This window comes from Chiloscyllium plagiosum, unplaced genomic scaffold (assembly GCF_037043375.1).
Source record: "Chiloscyllium plagiosum isolate Xiang-an unplaced genomic scaffold, Cpla_swu_hap1 HiC_scaffold_3, whole genome shotgun sequence".
Taxonomy (NCBI): Eukaryota; Metazoa; Chordata; class Chondrichthyes; order Orectolobiformes; family Hemiscylliidae; genus Chiloscyllium; species Chiloscyllium plagiosum.
The window spans coordinates 75,197,010-75,218,337 of NW_028270141.1; the positions used below are offsets into that span (position 1 = coordinate 75,197,010).

General features: G+C 41.4%; 1 protein-coding gene across 2 annotated transcripts in view; it reads right to left on the reverse strand.

The window, feature by feature from the left end:
• rnf217 (ring finger protein 217) overlaps positions 1-21,328 on the reverse strand; it is an 86,224-nt gene that overhangs the window by 29,377 nt on the left and 35,519 nt on the right. For both annotated transcript variants that reach the window (XM_087980679.1, XM_043684048.2), the window contains exons 3-4: positions 20,137-20,301; positions 16,311-16,512 (exon numbers count right to left, since the gene is read on the reverse strand). In XM_087980679.1, the coding sequence (XP_087836805.1) occupies positions 16,311-16,512; positions 20,137-20,301 (367 nt within the window). The remainder of the gene's footprint in view (positions 1-16,310; positions 16,513-20,136; positions 20,302-21,328) is intronic.

The window sequence follows — 21,328 nt, forward strand, 5'->3', positions numbered from 1 at the left end:
CTTCCAGATATTTAACTAGCTGCATTATAAACCACCTTGCTCACAGTGCCAAGATTATTTCTTACTTCCTTACTTCCCATTATATATAACTCCATGTCTTTTATTGAAAAAAAAATCAGGCAGGAATTTGCAATTAGACAACTGTTGAAGTAGTCTTTGAGTTTCTAAGTAACTCACAAAAAGGAGTATTTTTAGGAGCACAGAATTTTTCATTTGTAGATTCTAAAGTACATCTAACTTCCTTTGACAGTTATATTAGTCAAAGTGAGGGTGCAGTGGGGATAAAGGAACTGCAGAGACAGCGAGAGTCCAGCCAGGGGGAAGTGGTAAGATTGAGACCAACAGCAGCAATATGATTGGCACACAGGCAGTGACAGCATAACCAGCTGCTAACACATTGGGAGAAGCAATGCCCAGAGATTGCATTATTATGTTCTAGCAGCAGTAACTCTATGCTGATATTTGAGGGGCTGTCTGACATTGAGAATCCTCATTGTGCCATCAACCAACAAGTAGAAGCATCTCCTCGCCCCCCCCTCATCCTCCACCCCCCCCCCCCCCCCCCTCATCCTCCACCCCCCCCCCCCCCTCATCCTCCACCCCCCCCCCCCCTCATCCTCCACCCCCCCCCCCCCCCTCATCCTCCACCCCCCCCCCCCCTCATCCTCCACCCCCCCCCCCCCTCATCCTCCACCCCCCCCCCCCCCCCCCATCCTCCACCCCCCCCCCCCCCCCCATCCTCCACCCCCCCCCCCCCCCCCCTCATCCTCCACCCCCCCCCCCCCCCTCATCCTCCACCCCCCCCCCCCGCCCCCCCCTCATCCTCCACCCCCCCCCCCAAGGTCAATTCTCCCTTGGTGATTTCAATGCCAGAGTTAAAAGGATACAAACCTCTGGCAAGGGGCATAGGCCAATGAAAGTGCAGGAAAAGCCATCAGCCACAGAGTCCTCTGCTTCCTGGCAAAATAGCCAGAATATTATCCTGTCATAACAAAACACTTGTGGTGTCAGAGAGGCTAATGCAAAAACTCATGATAACATCCTCACCCTAGACACTGGCGTTGGCTCAACTACTGCTGGATTGATCTTCACATAATCCAGACCTCTGCCTGCTGGTCCAAAGGTGGCAGTGGCTGCAAAAGCATCTCCACAGGAGTTTTTAACTCATGGAACCTGCTGCAAAAGATCTACTCAAACAATGCAAAATTCAATATCAACAGCACTTGTGAGGAGACTAAAGGTTCCTCTTCCAGGAAACATCAAGGTCAGTTTAACGAGCATGACTAGGAGTAAAGGAGCCATTAAACCTCAAGCACAAGGAGTTCCTGAACTGGACACACCACAAAAACAAGAGGGAAAGAAAGAGATGTACAGATAAATGAAGGTCCAGTTTCAACAAAATTCCATAAGGAACAGACAGTAGGCAGAAACAGTGCAGAAAATCCAACCACGTGAGCATCCATGACATGTATAAGTTCTTCAGCGCAGTCAAATCACCTACTGAGAGCAAGGGATGGAGTGGTGTTCATCAAGGACAGAGGTAGTTTGAAGATCTCCTCATCCAAGACTCCAATCCTCATCTTGATCACACTCCTGAGTATGCAATCTGCCACTACTTCAGCACAACCTGAGCCCACCATGAAGTTGGAAAGGTTATCGGTGGACTGAGAACCAAGGCAGCCAGCACAGGCAGAAGACTTACTAAAATTCTAAAATATGGCAGAAAAGCACTCTTGATTTCATCTCAGTCATCTGGAGGAAGGATAGCATACATGGGGATTTCCAATATGCCATAATTCTGACCATCATGAAGAATTATGAAATGCTGTTAATCATCACACATTCCACTTCAAACTCTAGACTGATAACATATGCTGGACATTTGTTCAGCTTCTCGATGGATGCTTTTTATTGGAAGCATATGAACATCCAAAATAGGAGTTGAAGAAGGTCAATTCCATAAATGTCATGGCTGACTTGATCATGGCCTCAACTCCACATTCAGACTTACGTCAGACAACCTTTAATATCCTTGTCTATTAATCTACCTTGGCCTTCAAAATATTCAATGGCTTGGCCTCCACTGCTTTCTGGGCTAGAAAATTCCAAAAACCCTCAGGGAGAAGAAAACAACTTTCATCATCTGTCTTTAAGAGGCAACCTTTTATTTTAAAACTGCGCTGCCTAGTTCTAGGAAGAAACATCCTTTCAGCATCTATCCTCTCAATCCCCTTATGTGTTTCCATAAAATAGAACAAAGAACTGCAGCAGCTGGAGATCCAAAACAAAATTGCTGGAGAAGCTCAGCATCTTACAATATCTGAAGAAAAAGACCCTTCTTTGAGGAGTGAACTTGAGAATATGAAAGATGTGTTCTTCACAGATGCTGCCAGATCTGCTGTGTTTCTTGAGTAAATTCTATTTTTGGTTGTAACTCATATCTTTCAATAAGTTTGATTCTCATTCTTCTAAACTCCAATGGACTTGGGCCTACCTTGCCCCACCTTTCTTTGTAAGGTTACCCCACCCATCCCAGGACTCTGTAGAGTGAGTGTTTTCTGAATTGTCTGTAATGCATTTATAACCTTAAATATGATCCAAAGTATTTGAGATACTTTCTCACCAAAGCCATGTATAAATGAAGAAAATATACCTATTTTTCTACTTCATTCCCTCTGAAATATGCAATATTCCATTTCACTTCTTAATATTTATAGTATCACCTGACGAATATTTTGCGATTCATTTATCAGGATACCCAGATCTCTGTAATCTCCCTCCCTATTAAATAATATGCAGTTTTTTCTCTGCTTCTTGCTAATGTGGATAAGTTGACATTTTTCTATATTGTATTCCATCTGCCAAATCCACTCAATTAACTCATCCATATCCCGTTGCACACTCACGCCTTATCAAAACTTACTTTCCTACCTATCTTTGTCTCATCAGTAAATTTAAGAACCATACATTCCGAGCTAATATCCAAGTTATTGACGTATTTTGTGAATAATCAGAGCTGAGAACACAGAACATCGAACAGTATAGCACGGTATAGTTTCTTCTGCCCTTGATCCTTTATCCTGCTCGAAGATCAAACTAACCTACATACCCTATATTTTAACATCATCCATGTGCCTATCCAAGAGTCCCTTAAATATCTCTAATGTATCTGATTTTAGTACCACCACTGGCAGTGCTCTCCACACATCCACCACTCTGTGTAAAGAGTCTATCTCTGACAGCCCCCCCCAAACCTTCCTCCAATCACCTTAAAATTCTGCACCCTCACGACAGCTACTTCTGCCCTGGGAAAAAGTCTGGCTATCCACTCTATCTATGCCTATCATCTTGAACACTCTATCAACTCAGCTCTCATCCTTCTTCGTTCCAATGAGGAAAGCCCTAGCTTTCTTCATAAGACATGCCTTCCAGTCCAGGCAGCATCCTGGTAAATCTCCTCTGCACCTTCTCTAAAGCTTCCACATCCTTCCAATAATGAAGTAACCAGAACTGAACACAATATTCCAAGTGTGGTCTAACCAGGGCTTTAGAGAGCTGCTGCATAACCTCGTGGCCTGAAAACTCAATCCCCTTGCTAATGAAAGCCAACACACCATACGCTTTCTTAACAAACGTCAACTTGGGTAGCAAATTTGAGGGATCTATGAATGTGGACCCAGAGATCCCGCTGTTCCTCCACGATGCCAAGAAACCTGCCTTTAACCCTGTACTCTGCATTCAAATTCAACCTTGCAAAATGAATCACTTCACACTTTTCCAGGTTAAACTCCATCTGCCACTTCTCAGCCCAGTTCTGCATCCTATCAATGTCCTGTTGCAATCTACAACAGCCCTCCACACAATCCAAAACTCCACCGACTCCATGTCATCAGCAAACTTACTAGTCCACCCTTCCTCACCCAAGTCATTTATAAAAATCACAAACAGCTGAGGTCCCAGAACAGATTCCTGTGGAACACCACTGGTCACAGAGTTCCAGGCTGAATACTTTCCATCAGCTACTCCAGCCAATTCTGAATTCAGACAGCCAAATTTCCCTGTATCCCATGCTTCATTATTTTCTCAATAAGTCTACCATGGGGAACCGTATCAAATGCTTTGCTAAAATCCATATACACCACATCCACTGCTTGACCTTCAATGTATTTTGTCACATCCTCAAAGAATTCAGTTAGGCTTATGAGGCATGACCTGCCTTCACAAAGCCATGCTGACTACCTGTAATCAAACTATACTTTTCCAAATAATCGAATATGCTGTCTCTCAGAATCCTCTCCAATATCTTGCCCACCACTGACGCAAGACTGACTTGTCTGCAATTCCCAGGATTATCCTTGTTCCCTTTTTTCCAAAACGGAATAACATTTGTCACCCTCCAATCATCTGGCACTACTGCAGTGGACAGTGAGAACGCAAAGATCATTGCCAAAGTGCAGCTTGCTGTAGGAACCTTGGGTATATCCTGTCTGGCCCAGGGGACTTATCTATCCTCATATTTTTCAGAATTACCAGCACATCCTCCTTTTTAACTTCAACCTGTTAGAGTGTATTGGCCTGTTTCACGCTGTCCTCAATACGACAAGGTCCCTCTTACTAGTGAATACTGAAGCAAAGTATTCATTAAGGACTTCCCTTTCCTCCTCCGATGCCTGGCACATGTTCCTCCAATATCCCTGATCAGCCCTACCCACACTCTGGCCTCTTCTTGTGCCTCACCTAACTGTGGAATGCCTTAGAGTTTTCCTTAATCCTATACGCCAAGGCTTTTTCACGCCCCTTTCTAGTTCTCCTAAGTCCATTTGTCAGTTCATTCCTGGCTACTTTGTAACCCTGTAGAGCCCTGACTAATTCTTGCTTCCTCAACCTTAAATAAGCTTGCTTTTTCCTCTTGACTGGATGTTCCCCATCTCTTGTCATTCAAGGTTGCTTCACCCTACTATCACTTCCTATACTATCACAAACTATCTAGTGTTCACAGCAAGTGGTCCCTAAACAATCTCCACATTTCCGTAGTGCATTTCTCGGAGAATACCTGCTCCCAATTTATTCTCCACAGTTCCTTCCTGATAGCATTGTAATTACCCCTCCCCCAATTAAATACTTTCCCATACCATCTGTTCCTACCCCTCTCCATGACTATAGTAGATTAGATTGGTTTCCCTACAGTGTGGAAACAGGCCCTTGGCCCAACAAGTCCACACTGACCCTCCAAAGAGTAACCCACCTAGACCTGTTTCCCTACATTTACCCCTGACTAATGCACCTAACACGATGGGCAATTTATCATGGCCAATTCGCCTGACCTGCACATCTTTGGATTGTGGGAGGAAACCGGAGCACCCAGAGGAAACCCACCCAGACACAGGGAGAATGTGCAAACTCCACAAAGATAGTCACCGGAGGTGGGAATCAAACCCGGGTCCCTGGCGCTGAGGTAGCAGTGCTAACCACTGAGCCACTGTGCCGCCCCAGTCAAGATCAGGGAGTTGTGATCACTATGACTGAAATACTCTCCCACAGAGATCTGACACCTGACCTGGTTTGTTGCCAAGCACCAAATGTAATATAGCCTTCCCTATAGTCGGCCTATCTACATATCGAGTTAGAAATCCTTCCTGGACATACCTGAAAAAATCTGCTTCATCCAAACTATTTGCACTAAGGAGATTCCAATCAATATTACAGAAATTGAAGTCATCCATGACAAAAACCCTGTTAATTCTGCTCCTTTCCAAAATCTGCCTCCCAATCTGCTCCTCAGAGTCTCTGTTGCTATTGGGGGCCTATTAAAAAAAAACTCCCAAAAATGTGACTGCTCCTTTCCGGTTTCTGATTTCCACCCATACTGACTCAGCAAACAAACCCTCCTCGACGACCTCCCTTTCTGCAGCTTTGATACTATCCCTGATTAGCAATGCTACTCCATCTCTTTTACTCCCTCTCTAGTCCTTTCGAAACATCTAAACCTCGGAACATCTGACAACCATTCCCGCTCCTGTGATATCCAAGTCTCCATAACGGCCACAACATCAAAGCTCATCATAGCTCCGAGGACTGATCCAGTATTTAAAGTTCATCAACTTTATTCCTGACACTTCTTGCATTAAAATAGACACACTTCAACCCATCATACTGACTGCAGCTTTGCTCTATCAATTGTCTATCCTTCTTCACGGATTCTCTGCACATTGTATCTGTCTGTTCACTAGCTACCCATACTCTGATTCATAGCTCCATTCCCACCCCGCTGCTAAACTACTTTCAACTCTCCCAAAGAGCTCTAGCAAACCTCCTGGCCAGAATATTGATATACCTCCAATTCAAGTGCAACTCGTCCTCCTTGTACAGGTCCCACCTTCCCCAGAAGGTATCCCAATGGTCCATATATCTGAAGCCCTCCCTCCTATACCAGCTCTGAAGCTACATCTTCAGCTGCACTCCCTTTCTGTTCCTAGTCTCACTAGCCCATGGCACCGGTAGCAATCCTATTCTATTTCACTTTGGATGTATTTGAGTCTTTGGTTTTTTTTGTCTCTTGCACTTCATCTTGAAATTGCAAACATTCACAGTATCAGAAAACAGTTGGGTTATTACACAGATTCCACGTGGTTGCAGAGAAAAGCTATACAGTAGAGAGTTCCTCAGTTGCCCCATCACATCCTATCATTACAGCAATCTGGCTTTGAAGAACTATTAAGATAAAAAGCACGATTATTTGACACACATGGAGCTAGCTCTCACAAGCCTTAAGTGAGATTTTTTTTCCTCTCTGACTGCACACAAAGTAACAGTACATTCTGGCTCAAATAAATAAAGAATTGCAATTAATGCCTTTTATAACCAAGGAGTTTCCAAAATGCTTCACAACAAATTAACTAATTTTGAAATACAGTCACTGTTGCAATGCAAGAAATAAAGCATTACAGACCCCAATGATCTGCTGTTCCAAAATATTTACAATTAATCCTCTTTGCTAATGTTGGGATTTTTTCAGCAATTTCTGCAGACCCCAAGATCAGTAATCCTCGCTTGTAAACCAGATCACTCAGAAGCTGACCTTGAATTCTAACTTTTGTCTTGAATATTGAGAGAACTCTTAATTCCTTCTGTGCATTGTGAGAATTTCCTGGATAGTGAACATAAACTTAAACGTTTCTTTGGCAGGTCTGTGGATAAAAGGGAAGATACTAATCGGAGGTGCACAAATGTTCACGGGAATGCAATCATTGATACCTTTATACTCTTGAGAATGCCACCTTATTGGTAAATCTTGATTTGCTTCTCTCAGCTGCTGTGACAGACCTCTGATGCACAGGATCTGTCACCTCAATGATCGTGTGAAATTTGCTGAGTTAAATTGATAAACCTCCTGACACCCCGATAGGTCACAGTGTGTCTGGACCAGCCAGCACTGTAAGTATTGAAAAAAAGTAGTTTACAATCCAAAGATGTGCCGGTTAGGTTGATTGGCCATGCTAAATTGCTGCGGACTGTCCACAGATGTGCAGGCTATATGGATTAAATGTAGGGTAATAGGTGCGATGCTCTTTGGAGGATTGGTGCAGACTTGACGGGTAGAATGGCATCTATCTACACTGTAGGGATTCTATGAAAATAATAGGTATTAAACTAGAAAGGATGAAGAAAAGATTTACTAGAGCGCTAGCTAGACTGGAAGGTTTGAGTTGCAAAGAGAGGTTGGATCGGCTAAGACCTTTTTCCCTGGAGTGTCGCAGACTGAGGGTGACCTTATAGAGTCTACAAAATCATGAGAGGCATAGGTGATGTAGATGGCCACCAGCCCTTCCCAATGTAAGGGTGTCTAAAGCTACACGGCATAGATTTAAGGTGGGTGTGGAGAGACACAAGAGACCTGAGGAGCATGCTTTTCCCACACAGATCTTGGTGAGTGTCTGGAATGAGCTGCCAGAGTTGGTGGTGAAAGGGAGTACAATTTTGTCACTTAAGAAACATTTAGACATGGATGGAATAGGTGTGGAGGGATATGGACAAAATGCAGGCAAATGGGACAAGTTTAAATAGTGAAAACTGGGCAGCATGGGCAAGCCAAAGGATCTGTTTCCATGCTGTACACCTCTATGACACAGAAGTGCTGGAACTTGAGAGCAGATATAATAGGGGACTTTAATTACCTAGATAAAGACTCAGATAGTGGCTGTTTAAAAGGGGAGAGGGGGAACAAGAGCTCCTAGTGTGGTCAGGAAAGTTTTATGCAGCAGTACCTTTCCTGTCCAATGAGAAATGGAGCATTGTTGGACCTTATTCTTCAGAATGGGGTGGGACAAGTGGATTAAATGTAATTAGGCAAACAGATGGGTGACAATGATGTTTGTGACATAAAGCACAGATTGTTCCTTGCTCTTTAGCCAATCCGAAGTAAGTGTAATCAACCAAGGAAAGCCAACTGCTATGGGGCAAGAATGGATCTGGCCAAAATAAGTTAGCAGCTAAAACTATAACTTAACAATGGGCTGCCTTTAAAAAAGAGAGTTCAAGTACAGTCAAGATATTCTGATGAAGAGAAATGCAAAACTAACAAATCCAGAGTTGCTGAATGAAGGAGGAGATAAAGATGAAAGTGAAGCAAGAAGATTGAGTGTTGTCAGTCAGATCAAATTATTGAGAAGCAAGTCAAATTTAGAATTTTTAAAAGGGGAATTGAAGAAACAAAAGGAGACGATGTGAGAAGGTAATTGTAGTCAACATAAAAACAGCAACCCAAATTCTTCTACAGTGATAGAAATAGTGAAATGGTGTTCAGAGGATGTTTGTGTTCGATTAGAGACCAAAAAATCGGTTGATGAATGGAGGCACGGGACATGGATGAAGTATTAAGTTAATAATTTTGTATTGGTTTAAACCAATAATGATGCTGCTGCTCAGGTCCTGGTCAGAAAAGGTGATTCAGAAGCTTGAAAGGTTTGAAATTGATTCAAATAGCAGAATTAGTTAGACAGTCTGTGTATAAAGTTAACAAGCACCAGGACCAGTTCAAATTCATCCAAGGATACTGACAGAGAGAGTGGCAGAGGCACTGATCATAACCTTTCAGTCTTGTCGAGAGTCAGGAGCATTACCAGAAGATTGTAGAATTGTAAATGCTATAAACTTGTTCAAAAATGGATGTAGAGAAAAGCCCAGCAATTGCATGGTAGTCAATTCAAACTCAGCAGCAAAAATAAAGTTGTTTGAACACATGTAGCTTAATTACAGAAATCCAGCATGAATTTCTTAACGAGTAAATCATGTTTAATTAACTTGCTCTCGTTTTCCCAATTAGGTCACAAAGAAAGTTAACAAAGGTAATACTGCTGATTTGCTGTACACAGGTTTCCAAAAAGAATCGGATAAAGTGCCACACAACAGACTTGTGAGCAAAGTTGGAACTCAATAAATAAAAATCGACTGCAGCAAAATGGATATGAAATTGCTGGAGGGACAGGCAACAGAGAGAAGTGGCAACACATCATTTATCCAAATAGAGTAAGTTCTACAGTGGAGTTCTGAGGGATTGCTGTTAAGACCCAGTGTTTCCTGATATATACTAATGACCAAAACCATGATGTACAAGACACAATTTCAAAATTTGCAGATGATATGAAACTTGGAAGGATTGTGCACCTTAAGAAAGATAAAGTAGAATTTCAAAAAGGCACAGCAAAGTTAGTGGAAGGTGGAATGGGTGGACAAGTGGCAGATGAAAATGAATGCATCAAATGGATGCCTTTTGTTTTGGTAGGAAGGATGCAGAATGACAATACAAATAAGAAAAACATAATTTTAAAAAGGGGTGAAAAGCAGAGGAACCAATATAAATATCTGTATAAATCAAAGATAATGACAGGATAGCTTGGAGGCACTGTTAATAAAGCACATGGCATTCTGAGCTTTATCAAAGGTAAGGTTATGTTAACCTGTGTAGAACAATAGTTCAGTCTTCGCTTGAGTATTTCACCCATTCTAAGTTAATTCAAAGTAGCTACAGCTGTCTGGGCATTATCAATAGGTGTGCAGAGTACAAAAGCAAAAGGAACATAAGAACTAGAAACAGGTGTAGGCAATGCAGCCCTTCGAGCTTGCGCCACCAGTTGATACCATCTGGATGATACCATCTTGGTCTCAACTCCACTTTACTGTCTGCACTGTATAACCTTTCAATCCATTACTAAACCTGTCCATCTCCTCCTTAAATGTACTCAATGTCTCAGCATCCACTGCATTCTGGGGTAGTGAATTCCACAGATTCATGAATCTTAGAGAAGTAATTTCTCTCATCTCAGTTTTAAATCTATCCCCCCTTATCCTAAAACTATGACCCCTCAACTTAGGTTGCATTACGTCTCCTTTGTAAATCCCCTTTAACATTTTTTTTTAGACTTAATTAGATTGCCTCTTATTCTTCTAAATTCCCAGACAGTATAGGCCGAAACTGCTCAATCTCTCTTCATAAGACAAACTCTCCATCTCTGGAATGAATCTAGTGAATCTCCTCTGATCTGTCTCCAACACAAAGCCATCCATCCTCAAGTAAGGGGACAAAATTGTATGCAATATACTCCAGATGTGGTCTCATTAAAATGTATTGTACATTTACAGCAACACTTTCTTAGTTTTAAAATTTATTCCTTTAGCAATATATGCCAAAATTCCATTTGGCTTCCTTGTTACCTGCATACTAGTTTTCTGCAATTCATATACAAGGACAATCCACACGAACGGTAAACCTGTATAAAACACTGGCTCAGCCTTACTTGGGGTAAAGTCTCCAGTTGTGGGCATTATAAATAGGTAAGGTGTGATGTCATTAACAAGGATGCAGAAAGGATTTGTTAGAATGAAGTTTTGGAAAAAAGTGATTATTGGCTGAGAAGAGATTTGATAGAGGTATCCAAACTCATGGAAGGGTCTGGACAAAGGAGATAGAGGGGAACTGTTTCAATAAGTGGAAGGAAGGCTCATAAACCAGCATAAATGTGCTTGTCAAAAGAATCCATGGCAAGGAGAGGAAAAACCTTTTCATGCAGTCAGTGATATGATCTGACATACACCACCTGACAGTGTGATAGAGGCAGGGTTGATTGAGGCGTTCAAAAGAGAACTGGATTCTTATTTAAAAACAAAACGTTTACAAGATTGCGGGGAAAGGGATGACTTCAGATAAACTGCTCCTTAAAAAGGCCTGCACAGATGCCGGTTTTCAGGAAATGGAATTCATTGTATTTGATATCATGAAGGTATTGCTAAAGGCACTGGATATCGCAAAGGCAATGGGCCTCAACAACATTCCAGCATTAACGCTGACCCTGTGCTCCAGAACGTGCTGCACCTTTGGCCAAGCATTTCTAGCACTGTGTGTTACTTAACCATGTAGAAAATTAGCCAGGTATGTCTGTATCCAAAAAGTAGAACAATTACCATCCATCTTTCTACTCTTGATCATCAGTGGTTTGTGGACAACACCAAAATTGGTGGCATGGTAGCCAGCAAAGAAGGTCTTCTATGATTACTAAGGGATCCTGAGCATATGGGTCAGTGAGCTGAAAAATAGCAGATGGAGTTCAATCTGGATGAATGCGAGGTATTGCATTTTGGTACAACAAATGAGGATAGGGCTTATACAATTAATTGTATGGCCTTGTGTAGTGCTGTAGAACAGAGGGACGCTAGGGGTGCAGGTACATAATTCTTTGAAGTTGGTGTCACATATAGACAGGGTGACTAAAAAGGTGTTTCGCAAAGTTGCCTTCATTGCTCAGTCCTTTAAGTATAGGAGTTGGGAGGTCATATTCATACAAGTTCATACAGACCCTAGAGAGTGGAAACAGATCATTTGGCCCAACAAGTCCACTCCAACCCTCCACAAAGTATCCCACCCAGACCCATTCCCCTATCCTATTTCTCTGCATTTTCCCTGACTAATGCACCTAGTCTACACATCCCTGAACACGACAGACAATTTAGCATGGGCAATTCACCTAATCTACACATCTTTGGACTGTGGGAGGAAACAAGAGCACCCGGAGGAAACCCACGCAGAAGCGGAGAGAATGTGCAAACTCCTCACAGACAGTCGCCAGAGGCTGGAAGCGAACCTGGGTCCCTGGCGCTGTGAGGCAGCAGTGCTAACCACAGAGCCAACATGCTGTCCCTTTTTGAGGTTATACAGGACATTGGTGAGTTCTCTTCTGGAATACTGTGTCCAGTTCTGGTCGTTCAATTTTGACAAGCACATTAAGTTTGTGTCTGCTGGTTTATGATCCTTCCTTCCACCTATTGAAACAGTTCCTCTCTATCTCCTTTGTCCAGACGCTTCCATGAGTTTGAATACCTCTATCAAATCTCTTCTCAGCCAATATTCACTTTTCCAAAGAGGATAATCCCAACTTCATTCTAACAAATCCTTTCTGCATCCTTGCTAATGCAATCACACCTTACCTAAAGTATAGTGCCCAGAACTGGAGGCTTTACTCCAAGTTAAAGGAAGGATATTATTAAACTGGAGAGGGTTCAGAAGAAATTTACCAGGATGTTGCCAGGTAAGCAAGGTTTGAGTTGTAAAGAAAGGCTGGATAGGCTGAGGTTTTTTTCCACTGGAACATAGGAGGAAACCTTCTAGACATTTATAAAATAGTCAAGGGTATAGATAGAATTAGTGGTAGTTGTCTTTTCTCTAGGATGGGGTTTTCAAGACTGGGTGCACATTTTTAATGCGGGAGGAGAAAGATTTAAAAAAGACGAGGGACTTTTTTTTCCATGCAGAAGGTGGTTCACATGTGGAATGAACTTCCTGAGGAAGTGGCGGTTGTGGATATAATTACAACGTTTATAAGACATTCAAATAAGTACATGAATAGGAAAGGTTTGGAGGGACTGGTTAATTTTGGAATTTTATATGGCATGGACTGTTTGGAGCGAAGGGTCTGTTTCCGTGCTGTATGACTCTATGATGGAAGGGGTCATCAACTGTGTTATCAAGCGGCAATAATGTGCTCACTGATGCTCACGACTTCATTGCAGCCGTATTTCAAACATGAACTGAAGCGGTTATGTGACAATGACAGTCCTTGACATCAACACCACATGTGACCAAGTGTACAGTTCAGAAACCCTCGCAAAACTGCAGTCAATGGGAATCATGAGGCAAATTCTCCGTTGGAGTCATTCCTGACACAAAGGAAGATAGCTGTGATCATTAGGAGGTAACATCTCAGTTCCAGGACACTTCTTAGGTTAGATGAGATTCCCTACAGTGTGGAAACAGGCCATTTGGCCCAACAAGTGCACACTGACCCTCTGAAGAGTAACTCACCCAGACCCATTTCCCTCTAACACTATGGGCAATTTAGCATGGCAAATCCACCTGATTTGCACATCTTTAGATTGAGGGGGAAACCGGAGCACCCAGAGGAAAGCTTCCTGCGAGGAAACCCACGCAGACCTGGGGAGAACGTGCAAACTCCACACAGACAATCACCCAAGGCTGGAATCGAACCTGGGTCCCTGACGTTGTCAGGCAGCAGTGATAACCACTGAGCCACTGTGCCGCCCTACTTCTGTAAGACTTCCTCAAATCAGTGTCAGAATGCAAACTACCTTCAGTTGTTTCATTAACAACCTTCCTTCCATCAGAAGGTTAGATGTGAGTACATTTGCAAATTATTACACAAGGTTTAGCATCATCCACAACTCCACACATACTCTAAAATCTGTATTCATATTCAGAAAAACCCAGACAACATTCAGGGTTAAGCTGACAAGTGGCTATTAACAGTAATACCAGATAAATGCCAGTAAATGACCACTCTCCATGTGAGAGAACTTAACTAACTGTCTCCACCTAACATTCAATAACACGACCAGCACTGAATCCTCCACTATCAATATCCTGACAGTTGACTGCAAACTGAACTGGACTAGCCACAGCATTTACTTAAAACTGTGGTTGCAATAGCCACTCAGACACTGGGATGCTTGCAATGAGTAATTCACCTCATGACTCCTCAAAGCCTACTCACCACCCACAATTCACAAGTCAGAATTGTGATAGAATATCTCCTCTTGCCTGGATGAGTGAAGCTAATGACATATAGTTCCTTATCAAGATGGTGAGAGTTTTACAGGGGAACTTGCAGGATGTTTCAATCCAACATGTCCCCTTGACCTAGTCCTTTTTGATAGTAGAACTTGGAAGGTACTGTCAAAAGGAGAATTCTTGCAACACTACACTTGTACCACAGTATGAGTGTATTTCAAACCACTTTGTACTGAGGTAAATGTGTAATTGGCTTTAACAGAAGAATCAATACTTGTTCTCACTGACATAAAATATATTTTTATTCCACCAAAAGCATACACCCTGTATATTTAATTCTAACTTTTATTTATCTCACCATATAAACACAGAAATATCAAATGGACAAAATACACCCAAACTACATCTGCAGAATTGGCAAAAAAAACTATTGTCAACAAGTTTGGACTGAAATTGCAGGTACTCACTTACAGTCTGTATTTTATGTTTACAGATAGTGTAAAGATCGGTTGTGCTAACACATAGTCATAGAGATGTACAGCACGGAAACAGACCCTTCGGTCCAACCTGTGCATGCTGACCAGATATCCCAACCCAATCTAGTCCCACCTGCCAGCACCCGGCCCATATCCCTCCAAACCCTGCCTATTCATATACCCATCCAAATGCCTTTTAAATGTTGCAATTGTACCAGCCTCCACCACATCCTCTGGCAGCTCATTCCATACACGTACCACCCTCTGTGTGAAAAAGTTGCCCCTTAGGTCTCTTTTATATTTTTCCCCTCTCACCCTAAACCTATACCCTACAGTTCTGGACTCCCCCACCCCAGGGAAAAGACTTTGTCTATTTATCCTATCCATGCCCCTCATAATTTTGTAAACCTCTATAAGGTCACCCCTCAGCCTCTGACGCTCCATGGAAAACAGCCCCAGCCTGTTCAGCCTCTCCCTGTAGCTCAAATCCTCCAACCCTGGCAACATCCTTGTAAACTTTTTCTGAACCCTCTATGACTTAATAATTAAAAATTAACTGTGAATTTTATATTATATTCCAGTGCACATACTATATTACTTATTTGCCTATATCAAGAACTACTACAGTAGCAAATTCACAATATACAGGCCAAATAACCAACTATATTTTAATCAGAACAATGTATTCAGAAAACACATTTAACATCATAATACATTCAAAATGCTTCACAGGACTGTTATAAAGCAACATTTAAAAGTAACATAAGCTGATCTTGGGGGCAGATGCCCAAAGGTTTGATTAAAGATGCTGGTTTTAAGGACACTCAGAAGAAAGTGAGGCAGTTCAGGGAGAAAATTCCAGGATTTAGAAAATAGTTAGCTGAAGGTATGATCAAATAATGGTACAAAATTCAAATCGGTGATGCTCAAGAAGTCATAGTTACTTGCAAACACACTTGAGAAATTTAAAATCAATGTATCCCTTGACCAGGAGCCAATGTCAGTCAGCAAGCAATGGAGTGGTAGGTAAGTAGCACTTGGTGCATGGGAGGTCACGGAGAGCTGAGTTTGGATGACCTAGATTTTGGGACCTAGTCTTATTTCACCATTGCTCCCCTACATCAAGCCCTTAGGGACCAAAAGAACAGGTTTCAGCTGAGAAGGCCTCACTGCCTTCACAAATACAGTTCCTTAGTCAAAGTTCTCTCTCTCCATAGCAACTGTTCAAGGCTGAATCAGACTGGTCACAACCTTGGTGCTGCATTTTACAAAACAACCTCCCTTTATTATTGTGTGTCCACCAGTGGTTTAGCACTAAATATTAATTATAGATAGGTTTCATCGTTCTTCATAGTAAATAGCAGCATGCCCTTTTATGTCATTTGTTCAAATAGCCAACAAAGGAGAGAAAGATGTACCAGTCCAAAGAAATATAAGTAAATTAGATTATTTACTATGATCAACTGATTGGAGAGAATTATGAACCTGTACAAATAGCCTTATATAGATGGCTGCTTAGCATCAAGCTTTGGAAAATGGTCAGCATTCAATCATGAAATGAGTTGACATCACAGGGTGCAAGCTAGTTTTGTTGATTAATTGTGTAATACACAACAGATAATCTTTTTCTTACATAAACAAAAGCTAATAAAGATTGAGCTTGTATTTTCTTTTTTAAAAAGAAATATATGCACAAAGAAAATTTCCTTCCCTTTTTCCACTGCACTTAAAGCCTAAAACAATTAAAATCTGCTGCTTACCACAGACAGAACCCCGGACTAATCTTCGTAAATGTGGCCTGTCAGGGAGGTAGCGATACTTGCATCCAAAAATACTTAGGTTTGAAGTATGGTCACCAAAGAAACGAAGCTGCCGATATGTCTCCCCACAACGGTAGCAAAAGTTAGTGTTGCACTGTGAGCAGTTCATGTGATCACAGCCTTCTGTCCTCTGGATATGAATCTTGTAATGCATTGTTGTTTTTTTTTCAAGAAAACAAAAAATTAACAGCATTAGGTTTCAGTATTATTCACAACTTTAAAGAAACATCGTAGAAAACTCTAGAAAGAATTAAGCTTTAAGCCTACAGCTCTCAATCAATGTAGCACTCAGTTCAGTCATTTATTAAACCCATTAGAGGTGACAAAGAGTTTTCTTACTCCCTCCCCATAGCTCTGAACTTAGGGGCCTATGCAGCTACATCTCAATGAGGGATAATTTTGCTATAAAAAATATTTCATTCAAGAATCCACCATCAAGCTGGTGGTAAGCAAGCTTACTGTGGGCTTGCAGCTTTAATTAAATTTAATCAAGGTACTTTGTCATAGCTCTAGATCTGAATTGCTGAAAACAAAAAGGGTACACTCTCCAATTTGGCTGTTGTTGGTCTAACAGGTACAAATTATACCCAAAGTGTTTTATCAGTCTAAACAGTTTAGAAGAGAATACAGAGCCTGAAAAAATGTATAAAGTAATATGAAATATGGTAACAAGGTGGCAGCTATATATGCTATAGGAGATATTTCAGTAGGCAAAATAGTGAAGGAGAACATTTTTTAAAGGAGCAGCTATTAAATAGTTGGTGCTCAGAGTGGTCTGGGTGTTCCACGTACATAAAACACTGAAGGTTAACATACAGTACAGCCAAAAAAAGGAAGGTATTTTTAGTCAACTTATTCAGACACAGTTGGAGCTAGTGGGATCAGAGACAAAGGCTGCCCTTTATTGCAAGATGATTAAGAGTTAAAGAGTAAGGAAATCTTCCTGCAATGGCAGTGTTTTGATGAGTCTACCTTAGGCATCAAGATTTTGATAAATAAATTCTTGAGTCTTATGTCACCAATAAGGCCAACATTTACCACCAAACCTTAATTTCCCTTATCTCCGAATCTCAATTTCCCTTGATAGGGTAGCTGTGAGTTTTTTTTTCTAACCTGGTGCATCTACCTGGTAATGATATAGTCACAGAGCTGTTAGGATGGGAGTTCCAGAATTTTGACACAGTAACAGTGAAGAATCTGTGATTGGCCTATGAATTGGAGAAAGCTTTGCCAGAGTTGACATTTCCATGAGCCTGCTGCCCTTGTATTTGATAGAGGTGGTAGAGGTCAAGGATTTGGAAAGTACTGTCAAAAGAATCTTTCACAAGTTGTTGCAGTATATCTTGCAGATGATACAGATTGCAGCCACTCTGTATTAGTTGTGCAAAAAGCGAATGTGTAAGGTGGTGTTCATCAAATGAGCCACTTGGTGCTACGGTGTGGAACATTCTTCAGTATTAATTTGGTCTTCTTACCCAAGGAAGGATATACTTTATAAAAACATCTCTCATCTCAGGAGAGAATGGGGGGAGATTGAGGAACATGCGGCTACACTGTCTTCTAGTGGTGGTGTAAAGAGAAGGGGTAAAACACATAAGACTGAGGTGAGGAGACATTTCTTCACTCAGAACATCAAAGTTTCACAATTCTCTATGTCCAGAGGGCTAAGAATGATCAGTTGATTAGTGTATCAAAGGCTGAGACTGACAGAAATTTGAGCTTTAAGGGAAATGGGATCAGGTAGGAAAGTAGTGTTAAGGTCAAAGATCATCCATAATCTCATTGAATTGAAAAGCAAGATTAAAAGGTCATTTGGTTTCTTGGGTGCAGAATTCCAAGGATGCTTAACCCTCTGAATGAAGTTATTCCTCATAGTATTAATAGTAAATGGTTAAACTCTTGAGACTCTTATGCCTAATTCAGAATTCTCCAAAGACATGTAACAACCTCTCAGCAACTATCACATCAAGCTCTCTCAAGGTCATATCAATGGGTATTAGCAAACAACATTTCAATGAGTTTACCAGCCATTCTTCTACACTTTGGAGAATATATGCCCATTCTGCTCAATCTCTTCTATGGAACACGTTTTCATCATGTGCCGGCTATGTGGATCACGGAATACATTTTCATCTCAGAAAATCAATCTAGTTAACCACAATTGCAATCCTCAAAGGCAAGTTAAGAAAGCTATGCACACTACTCCAGATGTGGTATCACCAAAGCCCTACATAAGTACAATAAGACTTCTTCATTTTTGTTATCCCAACCCCTTGCAGTAAAGGCCAGCAAACTAATTTCCTTCTTAAATGCTTGTTATACCTGAAAATTAACTTTGTGATTCAAGTACATGGATTCCAAAACTCTTTTGAAAACCAACAAGATGTTAGGCCACTTTTGGAATATTGTGTGCAATTCTGGTCTCCTTCCTATCGGAAGGACATTGTGAAACTTGAAAGGGTTCAGAAAAGATTTCCAAAGACATTGCCAGGATTGGAGGACTTATGCTATAGGGAGAGGCTGAACAGGCTGGGGCTGTTTTCCCTGAAGAGTTGGAGGCTGAGGGGTGACCTTATAGAGGTTTACATAATCATGAGGGGCATGGATAGGATAAATAGACAAGGTCTTTTCCCTGGGGTGGGGGAGTCCAAAACTAGACGGCATAGGTTTAGGGTGAGAGGGGAAAGATATGTAAAAAAAAAGACCGAAGGGGCAACTTTTTCACACAGAGAGTATAGAATGGTCTGTCAGAGGAAGTGGTGGAGGCTGGTACAATTGCAACATTTAAGAGGCATTTGGATGGGTATATGAATAGGAAGGGTTTGGAGGGATATGGGCCAGGTGGGACTAGATTGAGTTGGGATGTCTGGTCGGCATGGACGGGTTGGACCGAAGGGTCTGTTTCCATGCTGTACATCTCTATGATTATGCTCCATGACTCTAAGCTGGTTCATTGGTCAATTATTAGCAAGTGTTTTGTGGGCAGGGACCGATTCTAGTTTAAAAAAAAAAGAACTGCCGATGCTGGAAATGTAAAACAAAAACAGAAATGTATAGAATCCATGAAACCTTATAATATGGAAGCAGGCCATTTGACCCATCAAGTCCATAGTGAACCTCTGAACAGTATCCCATCCAGACCTATCCCCCTACCATATCCTTGTATCTTGCACTTTCCATAGCTGATCCACATAGCCAGCACATCCCTGGTCACTGTGGCCAATCCACCTAAACTGCACATCTTTTCTCGATGGGAGGAAACCGGAGCACCCAGAGGAAATCCAGGCAGACACAGGGAGAATGTGCAAACTTCACAGAGTTGCCCGAGGCTGGAATTGAACCCGGGTCCCTGACGCTGAAGCAGCAGTGCTAACTACTGAGCCCGGAGAGCTGCCCTGGAGATACACATGAAGATTGCTGGAGAAACTCAGCAGAGATGATTTTCAGTTCTGAACAAGAGTCACTGGACCAGAAACATTAATTCTGCTTTCTCTCCACAAATGCTGCCAGACCTGCTGATTTTCTCCAGCAATTTGTGTTTCTATTCCGGGTTCCAGCAAATTGTTTTATCAACTACTATAAAGGTTCACAGAATCTCAATTTATCTAGAATATAACTTGCACCAAAGTCTGATTTTCTGACAGAGTAACAGGGGAAAATATAATACAACACAAAACCCAAGTTCGGATATCACTTCTTCACTGAACGCAACATTCTGCACACAAATAATACATTACGTGGTTAATTAGCCTAGTTTTAAACTCACCTTGCATTTTGGGCATTTTTGAGCATTTCTTTGTCCATGTTCAATCTCACTAGCCCAGTGACGTAACAGTTTATCTCCCTTTCTGTATTCTTTGCAGTTTAATCCTTCATGCCAAGGGGCATGGCACTTAAAGCACCAAACAAATTGGCACTTTGGACACTGAATCTGTAAGATTAAGGCACAAAATATAGTAGAACAATCACACTGTCAAGAAGAGAGAGGGAAAAGCTTTTAGGAGGCTTGAGAAAAAAATATCAGCCCTATAAGCAAAATCTTTAAAATGAACTCTACGTACAATTTTAAGCTACTAATACCTTCCAAACATGGCTTCAATAATGTCTGCATGAAGGGACTTAACTAATAAAATAAAAAAATCAGTAAAACCTTGTGACACACATTACATCTAAAATTCAGAGTGAGAACGGTCAGGATTATTTGGTCATGTGGCAGGGCAGAAGTGTTTGAGAGCAGGGACATCGAACAGCTTTGACATTAAACTAAAATTAACATATTGAGATAGAAAATAAACATTATTACACAGAATTACAGGGAGTGAATTGCACTACCAGAGTTAGAAGTTAAAGTAGAGATCACAGAGACAATAGGCTAGTTGCATGGTTGAATGAAAGGAAAATATAAATGATTCTGTGAATAGAAGAGGTGAATTATTTAATTTCTACACATCAGTTGGCTTTTGACACTGTGCATCACAAAACTTCTATTATTCCTCAAGGTAAGGAGGCATTGACTTGGAGAAAAGCATCTGCGGGGAACGAAAACCAGCTAATTTGTGAATGGATATATACTGACATGGGAAAAAAGTAACCCGTCAGTTAAGGAAAATTACTGACAGCCCCAAAGCCATGCAGAGTATTTTCATCCAAAATACTTTAAGGGCATCAGAATCTGGGGGATTATGCAATCATTTTCTGAAGCAATACTTCAATTTGACAATGGGTTATAGCAATTACAGCAGGAGCTCACTGGACAAATAAGTAAGTAATTGTTATCTGTGCCTTAAGGAAAGAAAACTAAATCTTTGATTGCATAAGCAGCATGACAACACAAAGTGTGGAAGGGCTATGTCACCTGCTGAGGGTACTAATCTGGCCATGCCTAGAATATTATAGTAAGGATATTCTGGTCCAGATATCAGTAAAGAAATAAGAAAGCAACGGAACACTCCTTAGTT